Source organism: Peromyscus maniculatus, chromosome 21, assembly GCF_049852395.1.
Source record: "Peromyscus maniculatus bairdii isolate BWxNUB_F1_BW_parent chromosome 21, HU_Pman_BW_mat_3.1, whole genome shotgun sequence".
NCBI classification, from domain to species: Eukaryota; Metazoa; Chordata; class Mammalia; order Rodentia; family Cricetidae; genus Peromyscus; species Peromyscus maniculatus.
Window position 1 is genome coordinate 44352674 of NC_134872.1, and position 27439 is coordinate 44380112.

A 27439-nucleotide genomic window follows, 5' to 3' on the forward strand; every position below is an offset into this window, starting at 1 on the left:
ACACAACTTGAATCCCAGAAGGTGGGAGGCAGAGGCAGGTGAATCTCCTGGTTCAAGACCAGCCTGGTCTACACAGTGAGTTCCAGGATAGCCAGAGCTCAGAGAGAAACCCTGTCTTGAAAAGAATAAAGAAAGGAGGGAATAGGAGGGGAGGGGAGGGGAGGGAGGAAGGAAGGAAGGTGAGAATAAACACGAAGCTTCCAATGAAATCTAAATCTAGTATTTCTAGGTCTTAAATCAAAAGAATTAACCTCAAAACAAAAAGAAACTTCAGTAATGTTATACATTGTTTGATTCAAGCTCATTTTCTTTCTTTCTTTCTTTAATATTTAAAAAATCAGATCCCCTGGAGCTAGGGTTACAGTTGGTTGTGAGCCACCGACCTGGTGCTGGGAATTGAACTTGGGTCCTCTGGAAGAGCAGTGATTGGTTTGAACTCTCCAGCCTCATTTTTCTTAATCAATTTACATTACCATCCACTAGGACAGCTAATACGCACGGCAAATATTTACTCTCACAAACTCTACAATTTAAAGTGATATTTTTATGTTTATATTTAAATCTTTAAAGCACACATACCCTTAAATTATTTAAATCAAAAAGACTCTAACAATTTCTATAAGAACCTTAAAAAAAGATTTTTATTTTTATTTATTTGTGTGTGTGTGTGTGTGTGTGTGTGTGTGTGTGTGTGTGTGTGTGTGTGCCTGCCCATAAAGGCTGATTTCCTGCAGCTGGATGACTAGAACTGTACTTACAGTGGCTGTGAGCTGACCAGTGACTGAACTCAGGCTCTTAATTAGCACAGGCACACTGTTGACCACTGAGCCCTCTCTTCAGCCCCTGGGGCTGGGGATCAAACTCAGGTCATCAGACCTGGCAGCAAGTACCCTCATCCACTGAGCCATCTCAACAGCCTTCAGAAAAAAAGCATTTTAAAACAAAAATAATTTCATTGTGGTATTAAACCACCTAGTGGGTGCCTATAAGTCAGATCCCCCATAAAATATTCATAAAAATAAAGAACAAATTATAGTTGGCATTTTTGCATAAAAACTGATCATAGGGGATATCTGACAGACACTGGAAGCAGTTCAGGTTTTCTTCCACTACAGAAACTCAGGGACTATAGCTACTATTCCTAACAAAATTGAGCCTGACTAATTGCTGAAAGAGGTTCTCAACAGCCCACCCCGATTTTAAGACTTGGGTTTGTTCATAAGAAAACAGTCTAAAGCATGAATTGATTTACATTTCTTAGAACTAGGGAAGTAAGTGTAATATAATGACATTCTAGAGTATTCTTTTTCTGTTCCTTACTTCTAGATGGTCTTCTTACTTTTCCATTATTATGCTATGATACATGATAAAAATAAAATTATTATATAAATACAAAACTGTAATGATATAAAATTACAGTGAAGACTTTGGAGCCTTATACATATGCATTCAAATCAAACTTATAACCATGATTACTCTTATAAAGGAGACAATACCTCTGTTACATGACCAGATTCTAGATAGAGCCAAAAGACTTTGTTGATAGACTAGAGTATATGAAAGAGAGAGAACTATAAAAAATGACTGAAAGACTTGAGCAATTAATATCATCACACCAAGACAAGCAAGGCATGGAACAGGCTAGGTAGAGGAAACTGTCAAGCTTGAGGCATAAGGGGAGCATATATGAGCCTAGTGGTTACAGATCTGTAGTCACAAGTCTCCTGAGTCTGAGACAAGATAAAAAGTTCAAGGGCAGCCTGGCCAACTTAGCAAAGCTGTCTCAAATTTATAAGGCAAAAAGGACTAGGGGTGCAGCCCAGCGATAGCACATTTGCTTATGTACAGTTTTACTTTTATGTCAAATGTAGCGAGCAGATAACATGAGCTGCTGTAGAGCACCCAGGGACATGGCGATAATCATGGGTTCCTTCTGAAATATCATTACTAACTCTGGATGTCTACAGTGTGGGGGGCAGAGACAGAAAGATAGGTAGAGACAGACAGGAAGAAACTGAGAAAGACAGACAGACAAGCAGAGTATGTACATGTAATCACATGGGAGCGTTAAAAAGGAAGAGGTAGTTAATATACTCTAGGAATATCAGCTTGTCAGTGCCAAATATGCCAGTAGCAGAAGTATTCTTAGATTTATATCAACATTATTTGGAAAAATATTAAAACTAGTGTCATAAATAAATACACAGAATGTACTGTGAAGATGAGCCGTGATGCAATGACATAACTTGACTGCCGCTTTTCTCATGCAATGAGTAGAAAACACTGTGAAGCAAAGAACCATATTCTATAGCTCCTGAAAACAAATTTAAAAGAATCTTTAATAGTTACTGAAAACAGTGCTTTATATGCATCACCTCAACAAGTTCTCCCAAAGATCCAATGACCTCAGCATTATACCCAGTTTAGAGATGAGGAAAGTAGAGAGCAGATGATGGTCAGCCTGGATTAACACTCAGAGCCTGAGCACTATGTCCCCCTCCTCCTTCCAAAGCAGCACCGTACAGAAATGAGCTTCATCCATGACCAGGACCTGGACACAGAGTTAGTGAAGCATCACTTGAGCATCTGACTAGTAACGTAAGGGCCCAACACTATGATATTGGGGGCCCAGCACTATGATATCGGGGGCCCGGCACTATGATATTGGGGGCCCAGCACTATGATATCGGGGCCCGGCACTATGATATCAGGGGCCCGGCACTATGATATTGGGGGCCCGGCACTAAGATATTGGGCTATCTTTCCAGTGCTTGTGGCTTCGCTGTGCTTGTGTACTTCTCCAAGATTCTCAGGATCCATGACAGGTCTTATAAACGTCTTTCCTAGGTTCTAAGCCTAACCAAGAACTAAGCTCATTATCTATACCTCCGCCCCGCCCCCACATGTGTGAGTGTGCTAGCTATTGGAGACTGAAGGGATTGAGCCCATGTGTCTAACACTGGGTTATATCCTCAGCCCCCTCGACTCTTTTTAAATATAATAAATGTTGAGCTAATTGCCAATTTTTAGGCTTTCATAAAAATGCCAGTGTAGTGGCTATTACTAGTTATTTCTCTCATCACTGTGACCAAATACCTGGCAGAAGCCACTTAAAAAGGATTTAGTTAGCTTGGCTCACCGTTTCATACCAAGGAAGCCATGGTAGAATTCATGGTGGAAGGAGCTCATGGTTGGGCTCACCACATCTGGGCAGACCAGGAGGCAGAATGCAGGAAAAAGTGTCCAGCCAGCTTCCTACTTCCCCTTTCATCAGCCCAGGGCTAACACAGCACCAGCCATACTCAGGATAGGCCTTTCCTCTTCAGTTAAGGCTCTCTGGGAATGCCAAGGAAGGAATGCCCAGTGTGTCTTCCAGATGACTACAAACCCAGAGAGAGTTAACAAACATCAACCAGCATGTCCCGGAAATTTTTAATAATAAGTGACAAATTTTCAGAGCACAATTAGTGATAAAATCTACAATCTCAAAATTTCCTTTTTTATTAAAACATTTTTAATCTTTACTCTAAAGAACTTGCATATTTTTTTAAAAAATCACACAGAGATTAACTAGACTCAAAGTCTACACATCTCAATGAACTTCTTTCTACACAGTTGTAATAGCCATGTGAAGCTGTCGAACTTCACAATGGTTTTTACACTTTCACCATGGGACAATACTTAAATACACAAACAGAAAAGAGAGTAAGGAGGAACTGAAAACTAATGTGGTCAAACTTAATTTAGGTAACAGCTTATAAGAAATAATTTATCTGAGTTGCTTAAAAAGGAAACAGAATTCAAGAGTTATAAGAATGCATGATTTCTTCAACTCTGCAACTAGGGAAAAACTACCTCCCAAGCCACCCCGCCTTCCCGGAGTCTGCAACCACATGGCTGGGGCTTGGCCTGGGTGGAGTGAGCAGCACGGCTTCTATTCTTGGTCCGTTCTTCCTGGCCACTCTGGAATCTCCTAGTCACAAATTATGGCCTACTGCCTTTTAAAATAGATCTTTACTCACAGAATTCATTAAAGAAAATCTCAGAGTCAAAACGAGACATTAAGTTCTTACATAAAGCTACTTTCATTTTGAAAGTAATTTTAGGTAAAAAGATGTTATACATGTTCACAAATTAAGTAAGCCATAAAGAGGGCTGAAAATACCTTTCATTGCAAATGTACTTAGAAGAGTACATCCTACAATGTAGAAACTATTCATTACTAACATTAATATCAGAAAATTTTGAATTTTAAATATCAAATTTGTCCAAACTTGAAAATTATTATCTTGGTAAAAAATTAGTAATGCATAGATCTAATTGTTGATACAAGTTACACATTAACTACTGTAAGATTCTCTATCTTCACATTTTAAATAACATAATTAGTAATTTCTGCTTGAAAATTATAGGTTGAAAGTAAAAAGAAACAATTATATATTCTACATCTTCTTCACACTTCTTAGTAAGAAAATCAGAAGGCTGTCTGCTCACATCAGGTCCAACTTATCTACTATGCACACAATACTGAACTGAGGCTCACAATACTTGTAAAGATCCATGAAAATGTTTGCTTTCTTCTAAAATCAGAAAAATGAAATCATCAGTTAGATCAAAAAATAGTTTCAATATATAATATTATTTGTCATTACACCCAAACAGAATATCATTCTTATTTTTGTTCCAATGGAAGAAAGATTCACTAAGAAGATCATTGTAGCCCCACTACAAATACAGTCCTCCTTCCAATTCCAGAAGCTTCCGGATGGCTGGCTCTGTATTACCTTGCCAAAGCAAGAGGTGGCCAGTGGTGTCTTAGATGAGCCTGGGAAATGATGGGCCACTATCAGCACATACTCCTTCCTTCCCAGGGCCCTTCTCAATGCCTCCAGTCTCTACAGAGAGGGATGTGAACGAAGCAGGCTTCCCACCGCTGCTGACGCTCCCTGGAGGCTCCAGCCCAGAGCCAGGGCTGCTGCAACTGCAGTTTTCTCTGGGCGTTTGTTGAGTGCTTGCTTTCTGACTCCTTTGTAAATCAGATGAAAACACTTAGAAATAGAGCCACATAAATGCCAAATTTTTCAGACAATTCAATTTTTTTCCAAGAGCTGACTGAAACCAGGGTCTTGCACTTGCTAGGCAAGTGCTCTACCACTGAGCTAAATCCCCAACCCCTAGACAATTCATTTTTGCATGAAATGTTACAGCTGACAACTCATTTTCTCCGCACAGAAGGATTTTTAAATTATAATAATCAACTGGAAGCACCTAAAATACAAAAATCTTCAGGTAGAACAAGAAGCACCCTTTTAAGCACCATTTCCACTGGCAATCTGCTTCTTTAGTTTCACACAAAAGCTGAAGCCAGGGCCTGGTCTGTGACCTCTAGTTTCTGTTCTGGTGATAACAGAGACATACGGTGCCAAGTAGGGAATGAGGACCATTCTGCCAAGCTGGGGACAGCATGTGTGCAGCAGAGTGAACATCCTCGGTCTCCTCTGGCTACATCTACCTGCACCACTCCCTGTGCCCACCCACCCTGCATGGGTCTCTGTGACAAGGACAGCTGTTGTGATGCCATCTGTGTTATGAGGTAGAGAACACAGTCCACATTTCAACAGGAGGCTGTGAGAACCAAAGAAACTTTAGAAGGCATTCTGTTGTTTTTCCTGGAGTCCGGCTTGTGCTTGCAGAGGCTGCCAACTGCCAAGCACTCCTGACTCCAGCCTGCAGATGCATGTGGCTGTCTGCTTACAGGCTGTGCTTCCAGAACAGCAGCTGGATGAAAGCACCCCCAGCTTCTGAACAGCCACCACTGTGGGAACAGCAAAGACTGAACTAAAAGACCTCATTCACAGAGCCAGAAAGCCACCAAATAGGCCAACCCACCAGCAAGCTCTTCCTCTGCTAACAGTTTGCCTCTATGAAAGATCTCCTACATATCCTTCCTCTATCACTCACACATACTCCCTTACACCCGGTTCTCTAGAAAACCAGTAAAGCTCAGTGGTAACAAATTCTATACTGCTTTATTTTATTATTAATGTTTTTTGTGTTGGTCTTGTTTTGTCTTTACCAAGATCTGAAAAGGCTAAAAAGTGAAAAATCTGGCCAAATGAACAATGCCAGAGGTCATAAACTCAGTTTTTCAGGGTTACTAGACAGCACAATGGACCAACTGAGCAGGGACATGAAAAGCTACAGGTAACTCCAGACATGAGAGGCATTGATTAGTTTGTTTGTTTTCTTTGACTAAAGAAGAAAAGCCAGATTAGCTGCCCACATCTGACGGTCTCTTCCCTGGAATCACTGCTTTCTTACCAGCACAGTCAAAGGCATCCATCAACACTTCACTTTCCAAGAGACCACAACAGATAATTCTTGGATAGTCCCCATATGCACATAAATGATGAAAACCAGCACAGGGCCACTACTAAGTGGCTCACAAAAGAGTAGGCTGAAGGGACTTGTCCTGCCAAAAGTTCCTGGAGAACAGAAGAAACCTCAGAACCCTGGGTATACAGCACCACATTACAGAATCTGCTACAAATCTTTTCTTCTGCACACAGCCACAAACCCAGTTTGACCATTTCCCAGAAACAAAGCTCCACGCAATGCTTTCCACTGGGTGTGGCTTCTCCTCCCACTTGGTTGCATGACACCCAACCTCTGTCAACCTTCAGACTATACCCTCTCACACATATGGGTACACAGTGACAGACACACCACAACTCCTACAGATCCCACACTTTCACTGGCAAATGCCCCGCTGTGAACCAGCTCCAGGGCCTTGTCTCTTCTATACTCAGCAACGAACGTAAAATTAAAGAGCAGAAGTCCAATGTCTTCTGCTTTCTGTGTGGGCTACTTTTATGTCAACCTGACATAGCTAGAGTCACTGTGGGAGAGGGAGCCTCAACTGAAAACATGCCACAACCAGATTAGCTTGTGGGCAAGCATGAGGTGCATTCTCTTGACAATTGATGTAGGTGGGCCCAGCTTAACCGTGGGCAGTGCCACTTCTGGGCTGGTGGTCGTGGGTGCTACAAGGAGGCAGGCTAAGCAAGCCATGAGGAACAAGCCAGTAAGCAGTGATCCTGCAAGACCTCTGTATCAGTTCCTGCCTCCAGGTTCCTGTCCTGACTGACCTGGATGATGGACTATAAGCTGTAAGATAAAATAGGGCCTTTCCTCCCCATGATGCTCTTGGTCATTATGATTTTCATAGCTACAGAACTCCTAACTAGTGGACTTCCCTGGGATCTGAGAGCATGTCAAACAGAACCGCTTTAGTGCTGCCAAAGGACAACTGGACCAGCCCAGAAAGGGAAGGTCACCAAAGCCAACTTCCAGATCCCACATAAAGTTAATGGATCCCACCTGATATCTGATTGCTTCTTACCAACTGCAGCATAAAAATAAGTATTTTCACAGAAATAATTCCAAAATAACAGGAAAAACACTGATGGAAAAAAATTGCAATTCATGGATCACAGGATAAGAAGATGGTTAAGCTTTAAATTTTAAAGGTTTTAAGGTTTAAAACCTAAAAGAAAATAAATTCATATGAATTCTCCTCTTCAAAATGCTCAATATTTGTTCCTCTTTGGCATCAAATTTGTGCACTCCTAGCTTCTAATACCCTTTCTAAGAATTAAATGTTTCGGCCGGGCGGTGGTGGAGGTGGCGGCAGCGGCGGTGCACACCTTTAATCCCGGCACTCGGGAGGCAGAGCCAGGTGGATCTCTGTGAGTTCGAGGCCAGCCTGGGCTACAGAGTGAGTTCTAGGACAGGCTCCAAAACTACACAGAGATACCCTGTCTTGGGAGAAGTAAATGTTTCTAAAAGGCAGATTCTAACTAAATTTTGCTTTTTGATTTAAAGTGACCCAACACATGGAAAATGATGATACAAGTTCCTCAAAGGTTAACAGAGGTTGAGGGTACAGGCATATCAGTATCTAGATACTCACACAATTCCTTCCATAACATTTTAGATTGAAAATTTTAAAGTTATACCTAATTCTTGCTACATGGACTCATTCATTTTATTTTAATAGCAGTGTATTAGTAGACTTCCATCACCACAGCAATACACCTGGAAGACTTAATGTAAGGGCTTGTTTGCTTAGTTTCAAAGTTGGGTTTCTAGTGGGTGTACTAGTTAATAGTGGATGGGAGTATTCAACTGAACATGTCACCTTCATGTCTGGGAAACAAATGAAGGTGAGGATTCAGTCCCAAAATTCCCATTAAGAGGACACTCTAAACGATTTAAAGAATTTCCACATGGCCCCACCTCCTAAACATTCCATCACTTCCCAACACTGCCATCCTGGGGACCAAGACTTCCGTGCCCTTGGGGAACACACATGTTTATCCTACAGCAGCAGCAGTATCAGAATTGATCATGCCTCTTTGAGGACAAGCTATAATGAAACCTGTCAACTTCTTGTACAAAAATAACTAAATCATCTCTCATTCAAACTGATTTAACGGACACAAATGAAAATGGGGTTGGGGATGGCCCAGTTGGTAAAGTGCTTGTGACACAACCACAAAGACCTGGACTTGCATCTCCAGTACCCCCATAAAAAGCTGGGCTCAGTGGAATGGATCTGTAACCCTAAGCGAGACAGGTAGATCCCTGAATCTTGCTGACAAGCCAGTCCAACTGAAATGGCACACCCCAAGTTCATGTGAAGAATTCTGTCTCAAAAAAATACAGTATGACTGAAGAAGATATCCAACGTCAACCTCTAGCCTCCACATCCAAATGCATACACACATACAAACATACGCCACATACAAATACAATCCTCTAAAAAAATTAAAAGAGAAAGAAAGGAGAATGATGATGGTCCATTTTGCCAAACTAGCTACACAGGAGGCGATAACAGGGTGAGAAAAGGAAGACTAGGTTTGACTATACGCAGTAAGGTGTTGAGGGTGATGTGCTAAAGAGGGTGGGTGCTGAGGGAAAACCTGAGCTGAAGATATCAACTTAAAACTCATCAGTGAATGCCAGGCAGTGGTGGTGCATACCTTTAATCCAGCACTTGGGAGGCAGAGGCAGGGGATCTCTGTGAGTTCAAGGCCAGCCTGGTCTACAGAGCGAGTTCCATGATACGCTCCAAAGCTACACAGAGAAGCCTGTGTAGAGAAACAAACAAGCAAAACAACCTCATCAATGAATCGGTAATTAACTGTATCTACACCTATGGTGAAGCTGTCAAGAATGAGCCATGAACTAAGAGGAGGCCTAACGAATGGTGGCCTAGTGAACTGTTCAGGCCACAGGAACTGTGTGCCCGATGATCTTCACCAGTGGGAGACAGTCGAGGAGTAGTTCAAAGAGGAGACAGAGAAATAACTCACAGACCTCTCTCAAGAGAAAGCCACAAATGGGGCAAGAAGAAGGCAGGAAGTAGTTGAGAAAGGCAGGACCATCACATTTGCTTTTGTATCTTAAGACCCTGAATGCACTATCCCACAAACTCAAAGTGATGGCTGAAGAGACAAGGAAGACTTTCTATTATAAAAATGGATTTAAGGCATTTATGACCACTAATCCAGCTCTACAGAAGATAGCAGAAGGAATACTTAGGTCTAAAGAAAACTTTGAACATACCCAAGAAAGCAAAAAGGGACAAATAAACAACCCTAGAACGCTCAATTAAAGAGATCTAACAGAAGGCACAAAACAACAGAGTGACAAGATTAATGCATGGAGCCCCACAGTAACTCTTAATGGTCCTACTTCCTAATGAGAGACACAGGTCAGAAAACAGGATTCACCTTTTTGCTGACTCCAAGAAACACCCCATGACCATGATAGACACCACCTTATGGTAAATGTTTGGGGAAAGGTATTCCAAGCAAATGGAACCAAGAAATAAGCAAGTGTGGCTATTCTAGTATCTGACCAAATCGACTTCAAACCACTACTAGGCAAAAGGTAAGAAGGGACAATTTATCCTCATTAAAGGAAAATCCAACAGGACTTTACATCATAAACATACATGAATCAAACACAGGAACACTCAATTACTTACACACACACACACACACACACACACACACACGACTTAAAACAGATTAACACCAACACAGTGATAGTGATAATTTCAACATTTGACTTTCACTAATAAGCAGGTAATCTGGAAAGAAACTGAATAGAGAAACTTGAATTAAATAACATCACAAATCAAGTGGACTTAACAGGCATGTGTTTACAGAACATTTCACACAAACACTAAAGAATACATGTTCTCAGTGGCCTGTGGGACTGTCTCCAAAACAGACTACATTTTAGGACACAAAGTGAACCTCAATAAATACAGGAACATTGAAACTATATTCCACATCCTATCTGACCACCATGCAATAAAGATGGATAGCAACAACAAAAGAAAAGACAGAAAGTCTACAAATTGATAGGAGCGAAAGCAGATACTACTGAAGTGAAATTAGGTGAAGGGGGAATCAAGGTGGAGATTTTAAAATTCCTAGAATTTGGATGAAAATGAAAACACAACCAATGGACACATGAAGGTAGTCAGGCAGTCTAGTCCTAAAGGGGATTTTTACAGCAATAGGTGCTTACATCAAAAAATTTGAGATCTCAAATTATACCTTAATGATGTATCTGAAGGTCCTAGTAAAATAAGAACCAAAAAGAGTGGGAGTGAAGAGATAATTAAAATCAGAGCCTAAATTCATAAAATAGAAACAAAGAAAACAATATAAAAAATTCAATGAAATAATGAATTGGTACTTTGAAACGATTAACAAAATTGATAAACTTAGCCAAACTAACCAAAAGAAAGAGAAAAATGATCCAAAATAATAAGATTATAGATTTAAAAAAGATATTACAACAGATACTGAGAAAACTCAAAGAATTGTAAGAACCTATTTTTAACATCTATAGTCTACCAAATTGGAAAAATCCAAAAGAAACAAATTAACTTCTAGATATATATATAACCTACCAAAATTAAATCAAGATGTAATAAGTGATTTAAACAGACTTTTAATATGCAGTAAAATAGAAATCATGGTTTAAAAACTCCCAAGTAGAAACAGTCCAGGCCAGATGGATCCAGTACAGAATTCTACCAGACATTCAGTGAAGAACTAACAATACTCCTCATCTATTCTACAAAAGGAAGAAACAGTTTTCTAATTTCTTTTATGAAACTAGTATTACCCCAATACGAAAACCGGACAAAGACCCAACAAAAAAGTAATGCCTCTTTTAAACATAGAAGCAGAAATTCTCAATAAAATACTTGCAAATTGAATTCAAGAACACATAAAAAAGATTACACATCATGATCAAGTCACCTCCATCCCAGAGATGCAGGATATATATATGTATACACACACACACACATATATATATAAATCAATAAATTTAACCACCACAAAAACAGACTAAGGAATAGAAACCACACTAGATGCATGTGGTAGTTTGAATAAGATGACTCCCATAGGCTCATATATTTGAATGCTTAGTCTCATGGAGTGGCATTATGTGAAAAGAATTAGGAGGTGTGGCCTTGTTAGAGGAAGTGTCAATGGGGCTTTGAGGTTTCCAAAGCCCACACCAGGCCAGGCAAAGTGCCCTCCCTCTCCCTGCTGCCTACAGATTCAGACGTAGAACTCTCAAGCTACCTCGACAGCACTACGTCTGCCTGCACGCCACCATGCTCCCCACCATGATGATAGTGGACTAAACCTCTGAAACTTTAAGATAGCCCCAGTTAAATGCTTTCTCTTGAAAGAGCTGCCATGGTCATGGTGTCTCTTCATAGCAATAAAACACTGACTAAGACAGTACAGAAACGGCCTTTGGTAAAATCCAACAACCACTCATGATAGAAGTCCCGTGGAGAGAACAGGTACACTGGGGTATTACAGCTCAGCATAATAAAGGCAGTAACAGGAAGCACGCAGCCTAAACAGAAACAACAAAACCTAGAGTTCTCCAAACTCAAACTCAGCCCTCTCATCAGGTTACTTCTCTTCCTTGGAACCTGCCTAAGACAAGTGAACGGTACATGCCTCTGTGCTAGATTCCCACACATTAATTTGGAAAATAAATACTATCCAAATAGAATAAGCAAAACTAATGAAAATCTAAGGGCAGAGGTCAGAATACACACCACATAATTAAGGCTGGGAATATCCACCAGTTGAAAGTTTACTGCTCTGTAACTAACGAAATACAGTTATGGATACTCCAGGAGTTTGTGTTACACACTCATCATGACACACGAACTTGGCCAATGAGCCCACCACATCGAGGGCACTGCAGTACCACCAGTCTGTCCCTTCCAGTATGAACCACCTGGGCTAACAAACACCTGTTGGTAAGCATCACCGTATAACCTCCTCTGAGTACCAGCATTCACTGCATGTTAGGTGTGTCATCTGAGCACAAGATGAAAAGATTAAAGGAAATGGAAAGACATGTTTCAGCCAAGGTTGAAAGGTCCAGTCACCTCTCCCCAGGAACGGTGCTGGTTCTACTGTCAGATCCGTTCTTTGAAAAAATGATGCTCTGAGAAGGCTTTCTCCATGACCCAGAATGCAACACACAGACAAAGCCACACATAACTAGTCACTTGATTTATCAAAAAATGGCAATGCAATACATGAATAAAAGATCCTATTTCCAAATAAATGGTGCTGAAGGAATCACTTACATATAAGTATAAAATATCTTTAATATAAATATGTAATATATTTATATTTAGCATAACTATATAAATAACTGTATAAATGATATAAAATACATAATAGAAATGTTTATGTAATATATTTACTATTAATGTGCATAAATAATATAATATATATATATATATTCCACACAGAATATAAAAAGCAAAGCAAAGGTTCCAGAAGTTAATTAATAAAAATCTTCACAGTCTCAAAAAGAGACTTCTTTAAAAGAGGACACAAAAACCATAACCATAACTGAAAATGTTAATAAATTTGGTTTCACTAAAATTAGGAATTGTTTTTCATTACAAGATAGCCTCTCAGGCCAGTGAAGAGACAAGTCATATCCAGGAGAAGACATTTTCACATCTGTATCTCACAAGAGATACATCCACAAAACATCAAATCAATTTAAAAAACGTTTTCAAACAGGCAAAGGAGTCAAACCAGCATTTTGTTTTTACAAAGACAACATCCAAATGATCAAAAAACATGAAAAAGTTCTCAGTATCATAGTTACCAGAATATTCAACCAGAAAATCACAGTAATATTTCATTAATCACATAACTATGGAAATGATTACAAAAAAGAAAAAAACAAAAAAACAAGCCCACGGACAATGCAAATTATGTATATTTGGAGCAATTAGAATTATTCAACCTGTTTAGTATTTAAAATACTTTAATTAGCTAGGAAAAATGCTTGGCAGTATCTACTACAGCAAACATAAATATGTGCTATGAAAGAGGTTAGTATTTTTAATAAATATAAATTATTTGAGACTATACATAAGCAATGAAAGCTTTAAAACAATGTACAGATTTCTCTTAGCAAACTATTAAATGCTCCAAGGATAAATATATCCTTCACACTGTTATTTCATTAGCCCCAACCGAGAGCACCTGAGTAACTACTGGCAGCTAGAATGAATGGCTAGAGCTGGGGGTGGGGGAGAATGGCATCTAAACAACTGACTTATATTTTTCAAGAATAAATTAAATATAAAATAACTCAAAAAATCCTAACTACCATGACTACAGGAGACGAGGTTTAGAAGGAGATGAAACATAAAAAGGAGCAGGAGACCACAGGGGAGCAGTCATAAAGCTTGAATCTAATGGTAGCTGCAAACAGGCCATTTATCCCTCTGTGACCACACTAATTGGTAAAAGCAACTAAAGCTTCATAAGCAACATTCATAAAAAATGTGCAGCCCCTTCATGGGCATTTTCAATTAGAGAGCAGAAACCTGCTACCCATCTCATCCTCTAAGGAGACAGACTAGACTCACGCCAACTCACTACCTAGTCTACACTGTTTGGTTAGCTTAGCGCCTCAGGCTTTGTTATTTAAAAACAGTATATGCATGCATGAGTAGAATTGTGTGTATGCAGCAATCTACAACAGAAAAAGATCCACAAAAATTACTATCTGTAAGACCACATTTTGTTCTATTAATAGCCATATACTGCAGTATTACATAACAAATTTTCCAATTCTGTTATACTGGTATGCAAATAAATTACTTCAACCATAGCCAGGAGCTAAATATACTTACTAACCAGTATGGCATTGTATATAACTAATGACAGAATTTTATGTGATCACTTTCCATTCTGAAAATATCACGAATCTTCATTATTGATGCATTTAAACCCCGCTGCTTCGTTTTGGGGATGTTAACACCTGCAGCTTTCAACGCAGTACGCCTGCATACTACAAGAAGACACCTGAATACTGACCTCACAGTCAGGAAAAGTGGTGTGTAGGTCAGACAGAACTTGGAACATGCAGCCAGGACTGCAGCTCTAATTCACATTGTTAGGTACATGTGGCTTCTTCCGAACAGACAAACTCATTTAGAAATCTGCCAATATTTCAAGACGGGTGGAAACTTTTAATGCTAAGGAGCCAGAATGGCTTAGGTAAAGAGGAGTAAAATGAATAAATAAGAAAAACAACAACAACAACAACAAAAACCATATCTCAGAAGTTAGAGTAGAAAAGGATGATGAATGAGAAAAACAAACAAACAAACAAAAGAAACCACATGGACTTTCAAGACAGACAAATTTGGTCTGAATGCTTTGCCCCATGTAAATTCTGTGACCCTGCTTGGGAATTCTCAATCCTTATGAAAAGGTTTCCTTGCCTGTAAAGAGGATGATATCTCCTTGCAAGTTCTGGTAAGAGGTGTGTCAAATGCCGCCTATGAAACACTCGTTTCTTCTGTACCTAATCCATTCACTGCAACAAAGGACTAGATTTCCAGCATTCGAAGTCAAAATGAACTGAGAGAACAGAGATTCCCATTTCGGCACTGCAAATCCGAACCCGCACACTCCTCTGTTTATTATCAATTCCACAGCACTCCCAATAAATACCTTTTGACATTCCAATATCAATGACAATCAAAGTTTAAGTAATTAAACTCCTTAAGAAGAAACAAAAGCTGAGTAGAAATTATGTAAGTCACTTTTAAAAACCCAAATACCAGAAAAGAGATTAAGTGCTTTAACAAACAGTAACACTCTCTGGCTATGCTTTTTAAACTCTAAGACCAAAACATAAAAATTCAAAGGTCTACTCTTAATTCAGGACACAAAAGGAACAGACCATTCAGCCTCATGCAGAACAATTCTAGAAGGAATGAAATTCCTAGACTCAACTTTATATGAAGGTATTTCCTTATGATTATTTTCAAATAATTTATTCAGAAAAAAATAAGTACATGAAAGACACTTCTTTTTGAAGAATACAGCCCATGAAGTGGTATATTCCAGTTAAAATCACTTGGAGTTAAATCTAATAATCTCTTCATAAAACTGATGAATTGTCAATTTATTAACTCACATTTGATGCACGCACACACACACTTAAGTACACATTTTATACTTGACATTGAACCTTTTTCACAAGCTCACAGAGTAATTAAGACATAAGAACCTATGAGGTAGAGAGAAGCAGAGCAGTATGGAAATATAGGTGGAGTTGGAGCTAGAAGGCAGAAAAAGAAACACTTCACACTGAGAGGCAACAAACCAAATAACATCCTAGGCGTGACTGAGAAGGGGAAAACCACTCCAAGCAGAGAAAACAGTGGGACCAAGAGAAAGCCTAAGCTTTGACTGAGAAGTCCATCCCACAAAGTTCCTGGCGAGGTGGCAATGGATCATCAAAACTGGAATACTTCTGAGAGTGAATAGAGACACTATTAAAAATTGTATAGTGACAAAAAATAAAAACCCAGACTTTGCTAAGCCAATCAAGACAAAGGGGAATGTTGTGCAACTGTGGCCACTTACACATGTTCAACTGCATAAAACATGGGATTCAGAAAAGCACCTGAATATTTCACTCTCCAAAGCATCACAGCATATACCTAGAAAGTTTCTCAGCACTTTTCTGTATGTGTTGAAAAATAAATCTTCCAAAACAGGCATGGTAGTACCAGTGAACTCCAATCACAATGAACCTGAAGAGGCCAGCTCATTTCAGAATGACCTTCAGTGAGAAATGGGAGAGGAAAACATTCTGGATAATAATGCTCCTGGAGCCCCGACTGCCTGCCAGGCACTGAGCACACATCATCTCACTGCATCTTAACAGTGCAAGGAGAGGGTCTTTATCCTACTCATCTTAGATACGGGGTCCATAAGGCTATGTAAAAAGGATGCAGGGGAGCCAGATGATTCGCAGTCCTCTAACTTCAGTACCATACCTTAGGAATAATCCAAACAAGTGCCACACAGCCAGGGGCAGCCAAGTTGAGAGGGTTCCCTAGAATACATTTTACCTAACAAACCCTGCCATGGTCAAGTGCTAGAGGCCAGAGAACTCAAATGCCTGCCCTGCTCTGATGTTGCAGAGTGCACAAGCGCCAACCGTCTACCAGCAGCCTGAACTCACTGACTGCCAGACCAATGCAATTAACTATATGCTTTGTGAACCCCAAAGTCTGGAGTTATTCTGACATGGGGGTGAAGGTGTGACTACAACTTCTCCAGTGGCTCTGGCTTGAGGTTGAGTTATGACATACTCTTGTGCCAAGCACAATCTTCCTGATTCATTATCAGTAGAAAAAAGCATTGGTCGGGTGGTTTACATAGTTTCAAAATATAATATAACAATTTCTGCCACTCATGTGACCTTCTGGTGAAAATATTTGCATCTTACTAATAAAAAATAAAAAGTAGCTGAACTAACACAGAGATCTAGACGTTGAGTGGGCGTTACCATCCAAAACTTAATATTTAAAGGATAGAGCAATTACTTTGGGACCAATAGATATGTCTAAAAAGAAAACTACAAATGTTCATTTTAGATCTGCATTACGGCTACAAATAATATTGCTATATCTACTGAAAATTCAAAATTTGATAACCTAAGCCTTAAAACAAAACAGTATAATTTAAACCCCTTACAGAGCACACAGCACTGTAGAAGGAAGTAAACAGATTTGAGAAAACTTGAATGATACAATCAACTAATAAAACAATTTCTCATCAGCTGTCTTTACGGATTTGATTTGAAACGCAAATGAAAATAAAGGACTGAAAGAAGGAAAAGCAAAGTGTGGTGTATAGAACACCACGCTCTCTCATGACTGTGGGGAAAGCTCTTTAGACTCCACAGTCGGCCATGCTCTGACCTTTCCACAGTTATTGGGTGCAAACGCATTAGTAGAAAGTAAAGTGCAGAGCTGATGATTGGCCGTGAGAGTTTCTGATCCAAAGGGTCTACTTGGATCTGCCTACCTACTCAGACAATTCCCTTTGTGATCCAGTTCTTAAATGCCTGGCAAGCAGTGGCCTTTGTTTCTCCTTGTGTGAGGAAGAGAAGGGAAAGAAAGGCGAGACACTAAAGTTGAATACAGATATTAAATTCCAATTCAAAAAACAGTTCCTGAGCACTGTATGTTACCAGTGCAGAACTCGCCAGTGCCAGTTTTGGCCTGTAAAGAGCCCACTTAACAAAACCACACCCCAGTACAATGCTCAGGTATGTTTTTATTATTTTGCTTAAATATGTATAACAGGCATTAAAAAGTCTAGTGTTGTTCATGCTTGGGAGCTCAGCATCAAGGTAGAGGACTATTGCTATAAAGACTTAAGACTATTTTTTTACTCAACAATATATGATAGTTATATTAAGAAGAACCAAGTCGATGTGAAGCTGAAGGCCTGGCCAAGTAGTTATGACAGGTGATGAAGCAGCTGCCGGGCTATGTTATCTATCAACTACTTCTGAAGGAGACAGTCTTGCCCCCTCCAACAGCCTGTACATTTAGAAGAGAAAAACAAACCTGGTATCCCAGACCAGGAAGACTCCCTTACTTACACAAAACGTATAAATGGATAGAGTAATTTAAAAAAAACAAAAACAAAAACGGAACGCGGCCACAGTCAAGAGGCAGCCAGCATGCAGCGCCAGCACCATGGACACATTGCTAGCCTCTCTGAACGCTGCCTTCCTCTGCCCTCTGTGGGTGATATGAGACCATGTCAGAGTCAGGGAAAGCACACCTGTCACATGTCCTGCCCACAATGAGAGTTCAGTAAGCGGTGGTTACTGTTACTTCATCTGAACACCAAGTAATGCAATGGCTGCACAGCCTCAGTATGGGAGGGGCCAGCATCAATGGCTGCACAGCCTCAGTATGGGAAGGGCCAGCATCAGTGGCTGCACAGCCTCAGTATGGGAAGGGCCAGCATCAGTGGCTGCACAGCCTCAGTATGGGAAGGGCCAGCATCAGTGGCTGCACAGCCTCAGTATGGGAAGGGCCAGCATCAGTGGCTGCACAGCCTCAGTATGGGAAGGGCCAGCATCAGTGGCTGCACAGCCTCAGTATGGGAAGGGCCAGCATCAGTGGCTGCACAGCCTCAGTATGGGAAGGGCCAGCATCAGTGGCTGCACAGCCTCAGTATGGGAAGGGCCAGCATCAATGGCTGCACAGCCTCAGTATGGGAAGGGCCAGCATCAACAGCTGCCACATTCTGAGAACGTGGAGAAGGGAGGATGACAAAGAGATCTGGGGGTAGGGTGAAGAGAGTTGGCCAAACTGCTTGGTCACTTGACTATGGTAATGACTAGGAGACTCCATGCATTGCCATAGCTCACAAAATTGATGCCCAGTGCAACTGCAACCACAGCACCCTTTTGAATGCAAAGTAGTTAACTAATTCTGATTAAAACAAACCACCAAAATTAATATAGTCATTTTGATACATTGATTTCTAAAATAAATCTAAGGCCCCAAGTACTATTTCATATCTTAATTAATAAATAAGCTATGTATTTAAAAAATAAGTAGCCATCTGAACAATTAACCAAGTTATCTATTTGGAAATAAAGTAGATTGTATTAAGTAGTGTGACCAAGGAGAAAATGAAAGTGTTTTCATTTTTACTAGATTACTAACGATGACAGATACAACTTCGTCCCTAAAAATCCAGTCATGTGACTCTGCAGATAATCTCAAGAACATACTGTTATTTTCAATAGGTTAAAGAAAGCTAAAAATATCTGCCACTGCTTCCCATGACTTCCGTATCATCTCAAAGTATCTGTAAAAGATTTTATAAGACTCTCTCTGGATTTTCATCAAGATTGCTACCGTAACTGAGGAGCTCTTTTGGTATAGAACTGTGTGCCTATTTTGGGAGGAAAAACAAAAAACAAAAAATATTTTACAACAATTTCTTACTCATTGCTATTTATAAAACAGATGAAACACCAAAGAAATTATGTTAAATAAGAAATAGACTTCTGGTCAGTTCAGTGTGTTTCTGAACATGCCAATCAAGTTAGTATTGAGCCTTCCTTTACCTATCACTTAGTGACCCTGACCTAACAGGATGTGAAGCCTGAGAAGCAGAAGACAGGAAAGAAGCACGAGGCCTGCTCAAGCCACACATACTATCCTCTGCCCCTCAGCCAGGCCCTGATGGGCTACTGTCTTCAGCACCTCGGCTTCCTCATCGTCCCCCACCCTCCGACCACCTGACCACATTTAGTCCTTAAAGCCCTTTAGAAAGAGCACAAGAGAGCAAGGACAGACCTCTTACGGCCCTTCCCCTGAGCTCTGCTTAAGCATAAGACTTGTGTTATTTCTTAACAAAAGTGAAATACAATTTCTGCCATTCAAAGGTACCTATGCATTATTCGCTGTTATGCAATCTGATATTAAATTAAGAGACTTCTTTATTCTATTAAAAATATTATCTTTATGCTGTATAATATGTCTTTAGAAAACACAACACTAAATTCCTAAAATCCTGATGCTCTAAGAAACCAATTCATGGAGAAACAGCCACTTACCTATCTAGAGTGGCCTTTCTCTCTATACCGCAGGCACAGTCAACTTTTAACACTACTTCCATCATTTTCAAGAACGACTAAGAAAAAAATAAGTTAGCCGGGAGGTGGTGGCGCACGCCTTTAATCCCAGCACTCGGGAGGCAGAGGCAGGCAGATCTCTGTGAGTTCAAGGCCAGCCTGGTCTACAAATCAAGTTCCAAGAAAGGTGCAAAGCTACACAGAGAAATCCCGGGGGGGGGGGGGGGGGGTGTGAAAACAAAGACCAGAAAGGGGAATCTGTCAGATTATCTTACCTGGTACAAGACACTATGATTGGTAAATCTAAAACCACCTGTTTCAGAAAGTAACAGAACTTAGATAAACACAAACTTCCTTATCATTCCTGTAGCACCTACTACGATCCTGGCACTGTGTATCTAGGGGCGTGGTGGTGAATAAAAAGCTAACTGGCTTCATGAAAATGAAGAAAAACGAAAACATGACTGTGAAACTCAGAATTCAGTATAAGCAGCATCTCCGTTTCCCAACCAGTGATTTCTTCACGACTCATCCTGTGTTTCTACAGCCTCCCATGGAGAAGAGTGCCAAGGACTCAATCCCAAGTTCACCTCACAGACGGGCAAGCCAACGAAACGGAACACCACTGCTGCTATCCATCAGGGTTCCCTATGAATCTCAATGTGGATACTGATAAATTCTAATGTGAAAACAAGCCCTTGAAACCCTTGGGAGGAAAAGGTTGTTAAAATTAAGTAAGACGGTATCTTCTCTGAAATTTTCACACAAAATTTTATTAATATCACCATGCAAAATCACCACAAATATTTGTCAACCAATAAAAACAGAAATCTCACAAGGCTCTGCAAATAGGATCAATCAATACTCATATATACTTGAAAACAAACTACATACTAGAAGGAAAGACATCATCACTAAAAGCTACACAGGCAACAGAAAGACACTACTTTTCCTGGTTTAAAAGTTGGCTGCACGGAGGGTGCACTTGAAGCCCTTGCAGGGGCCTCCCACATATAAACTGAGCAAGCCCATGACAAGGCCGAGGGCAGTTTCACAGCTGCCTCTCACAGCAGCCAGTGGTGCGTTTCACTGGATGGATGCAAGGTTGCTAACACACAGAGACTCGCACGGTACTGGAGGCTTTCTGACTGTGCCCCCCCACCCCCGCCCCCCTCCGCACGTTCTGACCTCTCTCCTAAGGTCACCAGCGTCGAGAAGAATGGGTGCGGCACTACTAATGTGCTGTGCTACTCACTGTCCTGTCCTAAAACCCCCTTCATTTCCCAAAAGCAACAGTCCATATTTGCTCCAAATTTAAGCAAGCCAAATGGGTTAATGTGGCCCAAGGCTCTGCTTTCCTTAGTTTACCAACTTTCTTTTTCTACTTCATGTCACAAGAAATATTTTTATGTTGCAAACTAAACTGTAATATTTGAAGGAAACCACCACAAACTCTTAATGTCACTCCTTGAAATTTAAAATTCACAAAACAGCTGGTGGCTTTCTAAATAGCACCATGAAAAAACAAACAAACAAACAAACAAACAACCCAGCAAAACCATTCCAAAGGAACTTGCTGACTGGAGGCCTGCCTACGGCAGCCAGGAATTAAATTGTGCGGGAACTGTAATCTCCCAGAGAGCTTTTGAGCCTAAGAAAGAGGAAATCTGCGTTTGTGATCCCTTTCTCCGAGTAATTGAAGGAGGGGGTATTTTATATCCTACAAATATGATCGCAGGCTACACAATTACAATGTCGATTAGAAGAAACCTATTAAATGTATGTTCATTGTCCGGGGTCTTAAGAAAATATTTTCACATGATCCCTGTCTTTAAAATACAATAGCAACCTTACAGGGAGTGTGCCACCAGGCTAAGCTGCTGCTGGAAAGCATGTCCCTATCCAGGCAGGTACAAGGCCCATTTAATTCCAAGTCAATCCGGAGAGAGGTGACAGCCCAAGTTGCTCTGAGGATGTCAGAGCACAGCTCTCGTGCACACTCCGGATCACCTCTCCATTCTTCCCCAATGCCGTGGGCTTCCACTCCCTGCTCCAGCACTGCAAACACCCAAACACCCCGGCTTCCCCTTCTTCGCAGCAGGCTCACTCTGCATCGCCTCCTTCCGCCACCGCTTCCCCGGGGCGGGGAAACCGAGCCCAAGGACGCGCGCGGGTCTCCTACCTACCTTGATGATGCTGCTCCGGCGGGGCAGGCCGCCCGGCTTGCTGTCCTTGGGGACAGGAGCGGGGGCCGGGCTAGGGGTCCGCGCGAGCGCCACGCCTCGAGGTGCCCTGGCAGGGCTGGCCCGGGCTTCGTCGGCGGACACGCCGAGGCTGCAGTCTCCGTTGGAAACCCCGCCGCTGTCATAGCGCGCCCGCCCGTGGCCGAGGCGACCTCCCCCGCCGCCGCCGCCTTCGCCGGCTCCGGCTTTCAGGGCGCCCTTGGCGCCGAGGGCCGGGCCCGGGGAGGTGGGCAGGGCCTCGCCTGCGGCGCCCCGGCCACACTCCGCCATGGGCGCCCCACGACCCGCCTGCACAAAGCCGCGTCCCCGCGTCCCCGCCGCCGCCTCGGGCCGCCTCGCGCGGCCCCTCCTCCTCGCCGCCGCCTCGGCCGCTTCTTCCGCTTTTTTTCTTGGCTTCTCTTTTTTTTTTTCTTTCTCTTTTTGATTCAGATGTGACGCGTGCGGCGAGCTCGCCTCCCGCACGGAGAACGGCGTGCCGGCGGAATTACCTCTGGGGTCCTGCAGGGGTCGGGGGGAGAGGGAGAGAGAGGAGGAGGGAGAGCAGAGTCAGCTCGGGCGGCGGCGCCCCGGCTGCCGGCACCTGGGGAAGGAAAACACGCCCCGGCACACGCGCCGCTGCGGGCGCCAAAAATAACGCGCGCGCGCCGGCGGCGCCCACCGCCGCGCGCCGCGTCCCCTCCGGCCCCGCGCTCACCGACGAGCGCCGCCACCGCGTCCCCTCCGGCCCGGCGCCCGCGCGGGCTCGCTCCACGGCGCCCGAAGCGCTGGCGACCACGCGGAGGCGCGTCGCGCGGGGCTCCCGGCTCCCGGCTCCGCCCAGGCCCGTCAGTCCCCTCCGGGCTCAGCCGAGGCCCAGGGCGGCTTCTGACGGCCCCGGGCCCACCGCCACCTACCCGCGGCCATCGCCTCCCTCCCGAGCTTCGCGCCGCCCCCTACAGGCCGCGGGGACCCGTCCGGGCTCGGGTCGCCGTCCCAGGCCGGGTCAGCGGTCCCAGGTCGGACCCCACCGCCAACTGTCAGTCATCCGAAGCCATCCCCATCCCGAGGGCACAGCGTGCACGCGGGTCGCGGGCGGACTGACGGTTCTGGGGCCGTGGGCTTGGCCGCTGCACCTCGTGTCCAGCCTCAACCCGGCACTCGGAACCCGGTCCCTTCCCACCCAGCTCCCTCTGGGCTCCTCGGTGGAGCAGACCCATTCTATGTGTAGAAACAATCCTCCTTGCGCGTCCTTGGACTGCCAAACTCAGTGGACATGACTGGTTGCCAGGATCTGGGGTTGGGGTGGGATGGCTGGCAGGCATTGAGAGGTGGAAGACATCTGCAGAGTTTATTCGGTGCCTCTGGGTTGTCCCAGGGGTCTATCACTGTGGTCCCTCCCTGTCGTGTCCTTCCTAATCCTGCCTCCAAGGATGCTTGCTTGTCCAGCCCCTCGTGGGTACCATCCAAATCAGGCACATCTTTTGGGACAGAATCAAAAACCAGTAATGAACGTACCGTTCCCACATGCAAATACTTTCCCTAAACCTCCATTCCTGGAGCCAAGGAAGAGGGCAGGACCGTTATACAGCCTCACAGAAGCACTAGCAGAGTGGCAGGACCACAGCACTGGGTGGTACCAGAGGCTCCACCCACCTCTCCATCCCAGGTACCCTGAGGGCCAGCCTCATGCCTGGCTCTGGCACCCCAGTTTTTCTCTCACTGTGCATTTCCTTTTCGTTTCCCCAGGCACAGAAGACATTGAGAGCCCACGAGGACTGAACTTAGAGACTTTGCCCTCATTAGCATGATGTGGTAGCAAATTGCCAAGAGGCCTCTAAGGAAATAAGCTTCACCCTTGCCCCAGAAGCAACATCAAAATCCTTCCCTGTTATTCTTGGGGTGTCTTAATTCTTCTGATCCTCTGGCATGCTTTTGTAACCCACTGGACAACTCGAACTGGGCCAGTACACTCTGTGGATAGACAACCTTTGAATTGTTTTTCCGCCCCACCCTTCCATGCTAACTCTTTGCCTAGTTTAACTTCAAAATCTTTTTGTCTTGTGACAGTTTTGCCGGAAGAGACTTCCAAATAATTCACTTTCTCATTTGCTTTATCAGATTTGTGGTCATAATCTCCTGTATGTTCTAAGAGAGAGGCAGCATGCAGGGGTCTTGCTGTTGAAGCTCTCTAATTCTGATGTTTTCAACAATCACCTGGAAGGTCCTGCTCCTTCTGTAGTAGACTCTAATTCTCTGCATTTTACATGTCAATAGCAGAACGCTGGGCCCAACAAAGACTCAACTCTTCCCTTGAGTGCTCTGAGCTGAGTAGGTGGTCACTGAGGGTCAAACACCCAGAATGGGTCTTTTTTGTTGTGATGGTGGTTTATAAAACTACCATCTAATTCACCTTCCTAATGCCCTCCAAAATGATCACCTATCTATTTCATTCTAGATTCCCAACAGATCATATGAACGAGATTTCGTTGAAATAAACTTGGCATTTAAATTAAAATGTTCCCCAAAGCATCTTGGCAGAGCAGTAACTAATGATGGCAGAAGTCTGTGCCAGGTTTGGATTTATCCTGGACCTAAGTGCTTGTCTCCCACAAGCCACTGCTCACACGTGTCAGAGAGGTCCTTGTTCCACCATCAGCCAAATGGTAGGTACCTTCACATGGTGACAGGAAGAGGCGTGTTCCTGTGACATGCAATTCTTGGCTCCCTAGTGTTTCTCAAGCTCAAGTAAGAACTTTTTTCTTCATCACAAACAGTGCAGTAAGCAATTATTTCTCCTCCTTCCTGCCTCTGCAGTTACTGAGTGAGTGCTTCCCATCGCTCCTCTTCCGTGAGCAATGTTATTAAAGAAATTGTAAATATTACGCCAAAATCCTTGCTGAAGTGTTTCGTGGCATTGTAAAATTCATAGAAGTTAGAGTTAGAGCCAAAATATAGTCATTCAACAAATACTGTTAGCATTTCCTTTCGACTGATTTCAGAGCAAGCAGTAAAATACGCTCATGCCGTTGATAAATTTGCTCCTCTGGATAACCCTAGTTGATGGTGTTCATACAGTAATGGTTGAATTCTGATAAGCAATTTGTTCGTGTTTAAAGTTGTCAAATACCTTTATAATCTCATTCTAACATGCTGGCAGTTCACAATTTTGTCTCTCTTAGGCCTTCTTCGCATTTCAATCACCTCAGCTTTTAATTGTTGTCATTCTTTGCTAGACTGTCTTCCATTTGTTTGCATTATTAATTTGATACCTAGGCCCTGAGCTATTCAGGGTCCCTGGCACATAATAAACTTTCAGTCTCCCCAGATAACCCTGATGCTGTTTACAGACTTCTCCCTGTCACTTACACCCTGGTAGGTTATGAATTCGGATCTGGTTTCCAGTTCACAGGCTCTAATATTACGACTCCAGATTTTTTTGACTCACTGAGCACTTGGACTCCACATTATTTTCTCCTCAATGTATTATGACAACGTTGACTTCCCATGCCCCCACTCTCATCTTATTTTCTGTGTTTCTCTAAAGATGCAGTTCAGTTTCAGGGCCTTCATATTTTACTGTTCCCCACATGCTTAATGTGAAAGCTGCCTGGAACAGAAAATATGAAATGCTTTAAGGAAGCAGCAGATTATATCAGAGTACTGGTCCATACAAGGTGCCCATTTGCTTCCTGAGTCAGTCCATGCTTTTCGTTTTCATCTATTATGCCCCTGAAACTTACATTGTGTTTATTTTATCATCCTCGTTAACAACAAGAAATATGTAATGACCCTTTCTTTTTGGGCACTCTTACGGCAAGTCAGAGCTGCCAAAAGTTTTCATTTCCGTATTCTTACTCTCCGTTGGCACGAAAGCACCTTCAACCTCTTTCCTTGGATCTGTCTTCTGCAAGTACCTATGGCTGCCAAGAAACTATGCACTCAGAGAACTGCATCAATGCTTTCCAGTCAGGGAGAAGCCACGTCGTGAATTCATTAAATCTTCTCAGTGGCTATTGAATTAGGTAGCACTTTGAGGTAATCTATTAATTACTGAGGATCCAATAAAATTATTCTATTAAAAAAGTAACAATATGCCAGGTAGACTAATACAATTCACCTCAAAGGTAACTGTTGTTTATCACACTAATTTTTTTAATTCTCCCTTATATACTTGAGTGCTTTATGTCATTATTTTATTACAGGAGTCATTGGTCATTGCAAGCACAAATGTCTGTGTGGCCTATGGGTAGTGAGAGATCTCTAGTGGGTTTGTCTCATAGAGTTCTAGAATTTATAGTTTTCTACGATGTTATACTTTGCTTATAAAATACAGAGGAATATCCTGCCTGATCCATCTATGGTTTTCTAATTTTGATAGGTTCTTGACACAAGAAGCACCTCAGTGTTCTCCTGTCTCTGAGGAAGCCATGAACATACAGATGAGTGCACTGTCATTCAACCAGTGTGGGACAGCAGTGTGCTGTAGCGGAGACCCTTGTCAGCTGGTCCCTACTTCCATGGAGAAAGGCTGGCCCAAGCAGACGGCTTCCTCTTGAAATTTTTCCAGAGATTTGGAAATTATTCCACAAATCTGGAATATAAAACTTGCTATGTACTCAGTTGATTTTCTTAGAGATATCACAAAATGAAAAAGATTTAGGGGTGTTTATTGCTAATGTTATTATTAACATTTTTGAGACAGTCTCTCACTTACTGTAGTCCAGGCTGACCTGGAACTCACTTGTCCCAAACTCTTGGTAATCCTCCTGGGTTCTGGGATCACAGACACGAACCACCATGACCATCTTTATTCTTTGTAACATTTATGGAAAGACCTGTTTTCTCCTCTTCCACCTTCAATGGCATGATAAGCAAAAGCTTAGGGAAATCCTTCTGATTTTGAATTTTTGTGTCGTGTTAACATGACTTTTAATGGCATTGATTTCCATGAATGTTAGCAGTCAATGTCCAGTGTGCAGTGCGTTGCTCCCAGCCCACTTCCCTTCATCTACCCATCTCACACTGTCAACCTTAGAAACTTTTCATCTCTGAAACCTGAAGCTAGGGACCCACTGCCAGAAACTTTACCATTTCATCAGACTGTGCTAGTGTGTTCTCTGCTGCTGTAATAAAAACCGTGAGCAAAAGTC

General features: G+C 42.5%; 1 protein-coding gene across 3 annotated transcripts in view; it reads right to left on the bottom strand.

The window, feature by feature from the left end:
• Positions 1 to 23333, bottom strand: part of Plcl2 (phospholipase C like 2) — a 182589-nt gene extending 159256 nt beyond the window's left edge. The window contains exons 1-2 of one of the 3 annotated variants that reach the window (XR_013046740.1): positions 23005 to 23154; positions 22254 to 22808 (exon numbers count right to left, since the gene is read on the bottom strand). Coding sequence is in view for 2 of the 3 variants with exons in the window: in XM_076557575.1 (XP_076413690.1) it covers positions 22254 to 22580 (327 nt within the window). In the remaining variant the exon portion in view is untranslated. Of the gene's footprint in view, positions 1 to 22253; positions 22809 to 23004; positions 23155 to 23203 lie in introns of those variants that run through there. The other 2 variants (XM_076557575.1, XM_076557574.1) reach the window with 2 other exon arrangements.
• Between the last annotated feature and the right edge of the window lie 4106 nt (positions 23334 to 27439).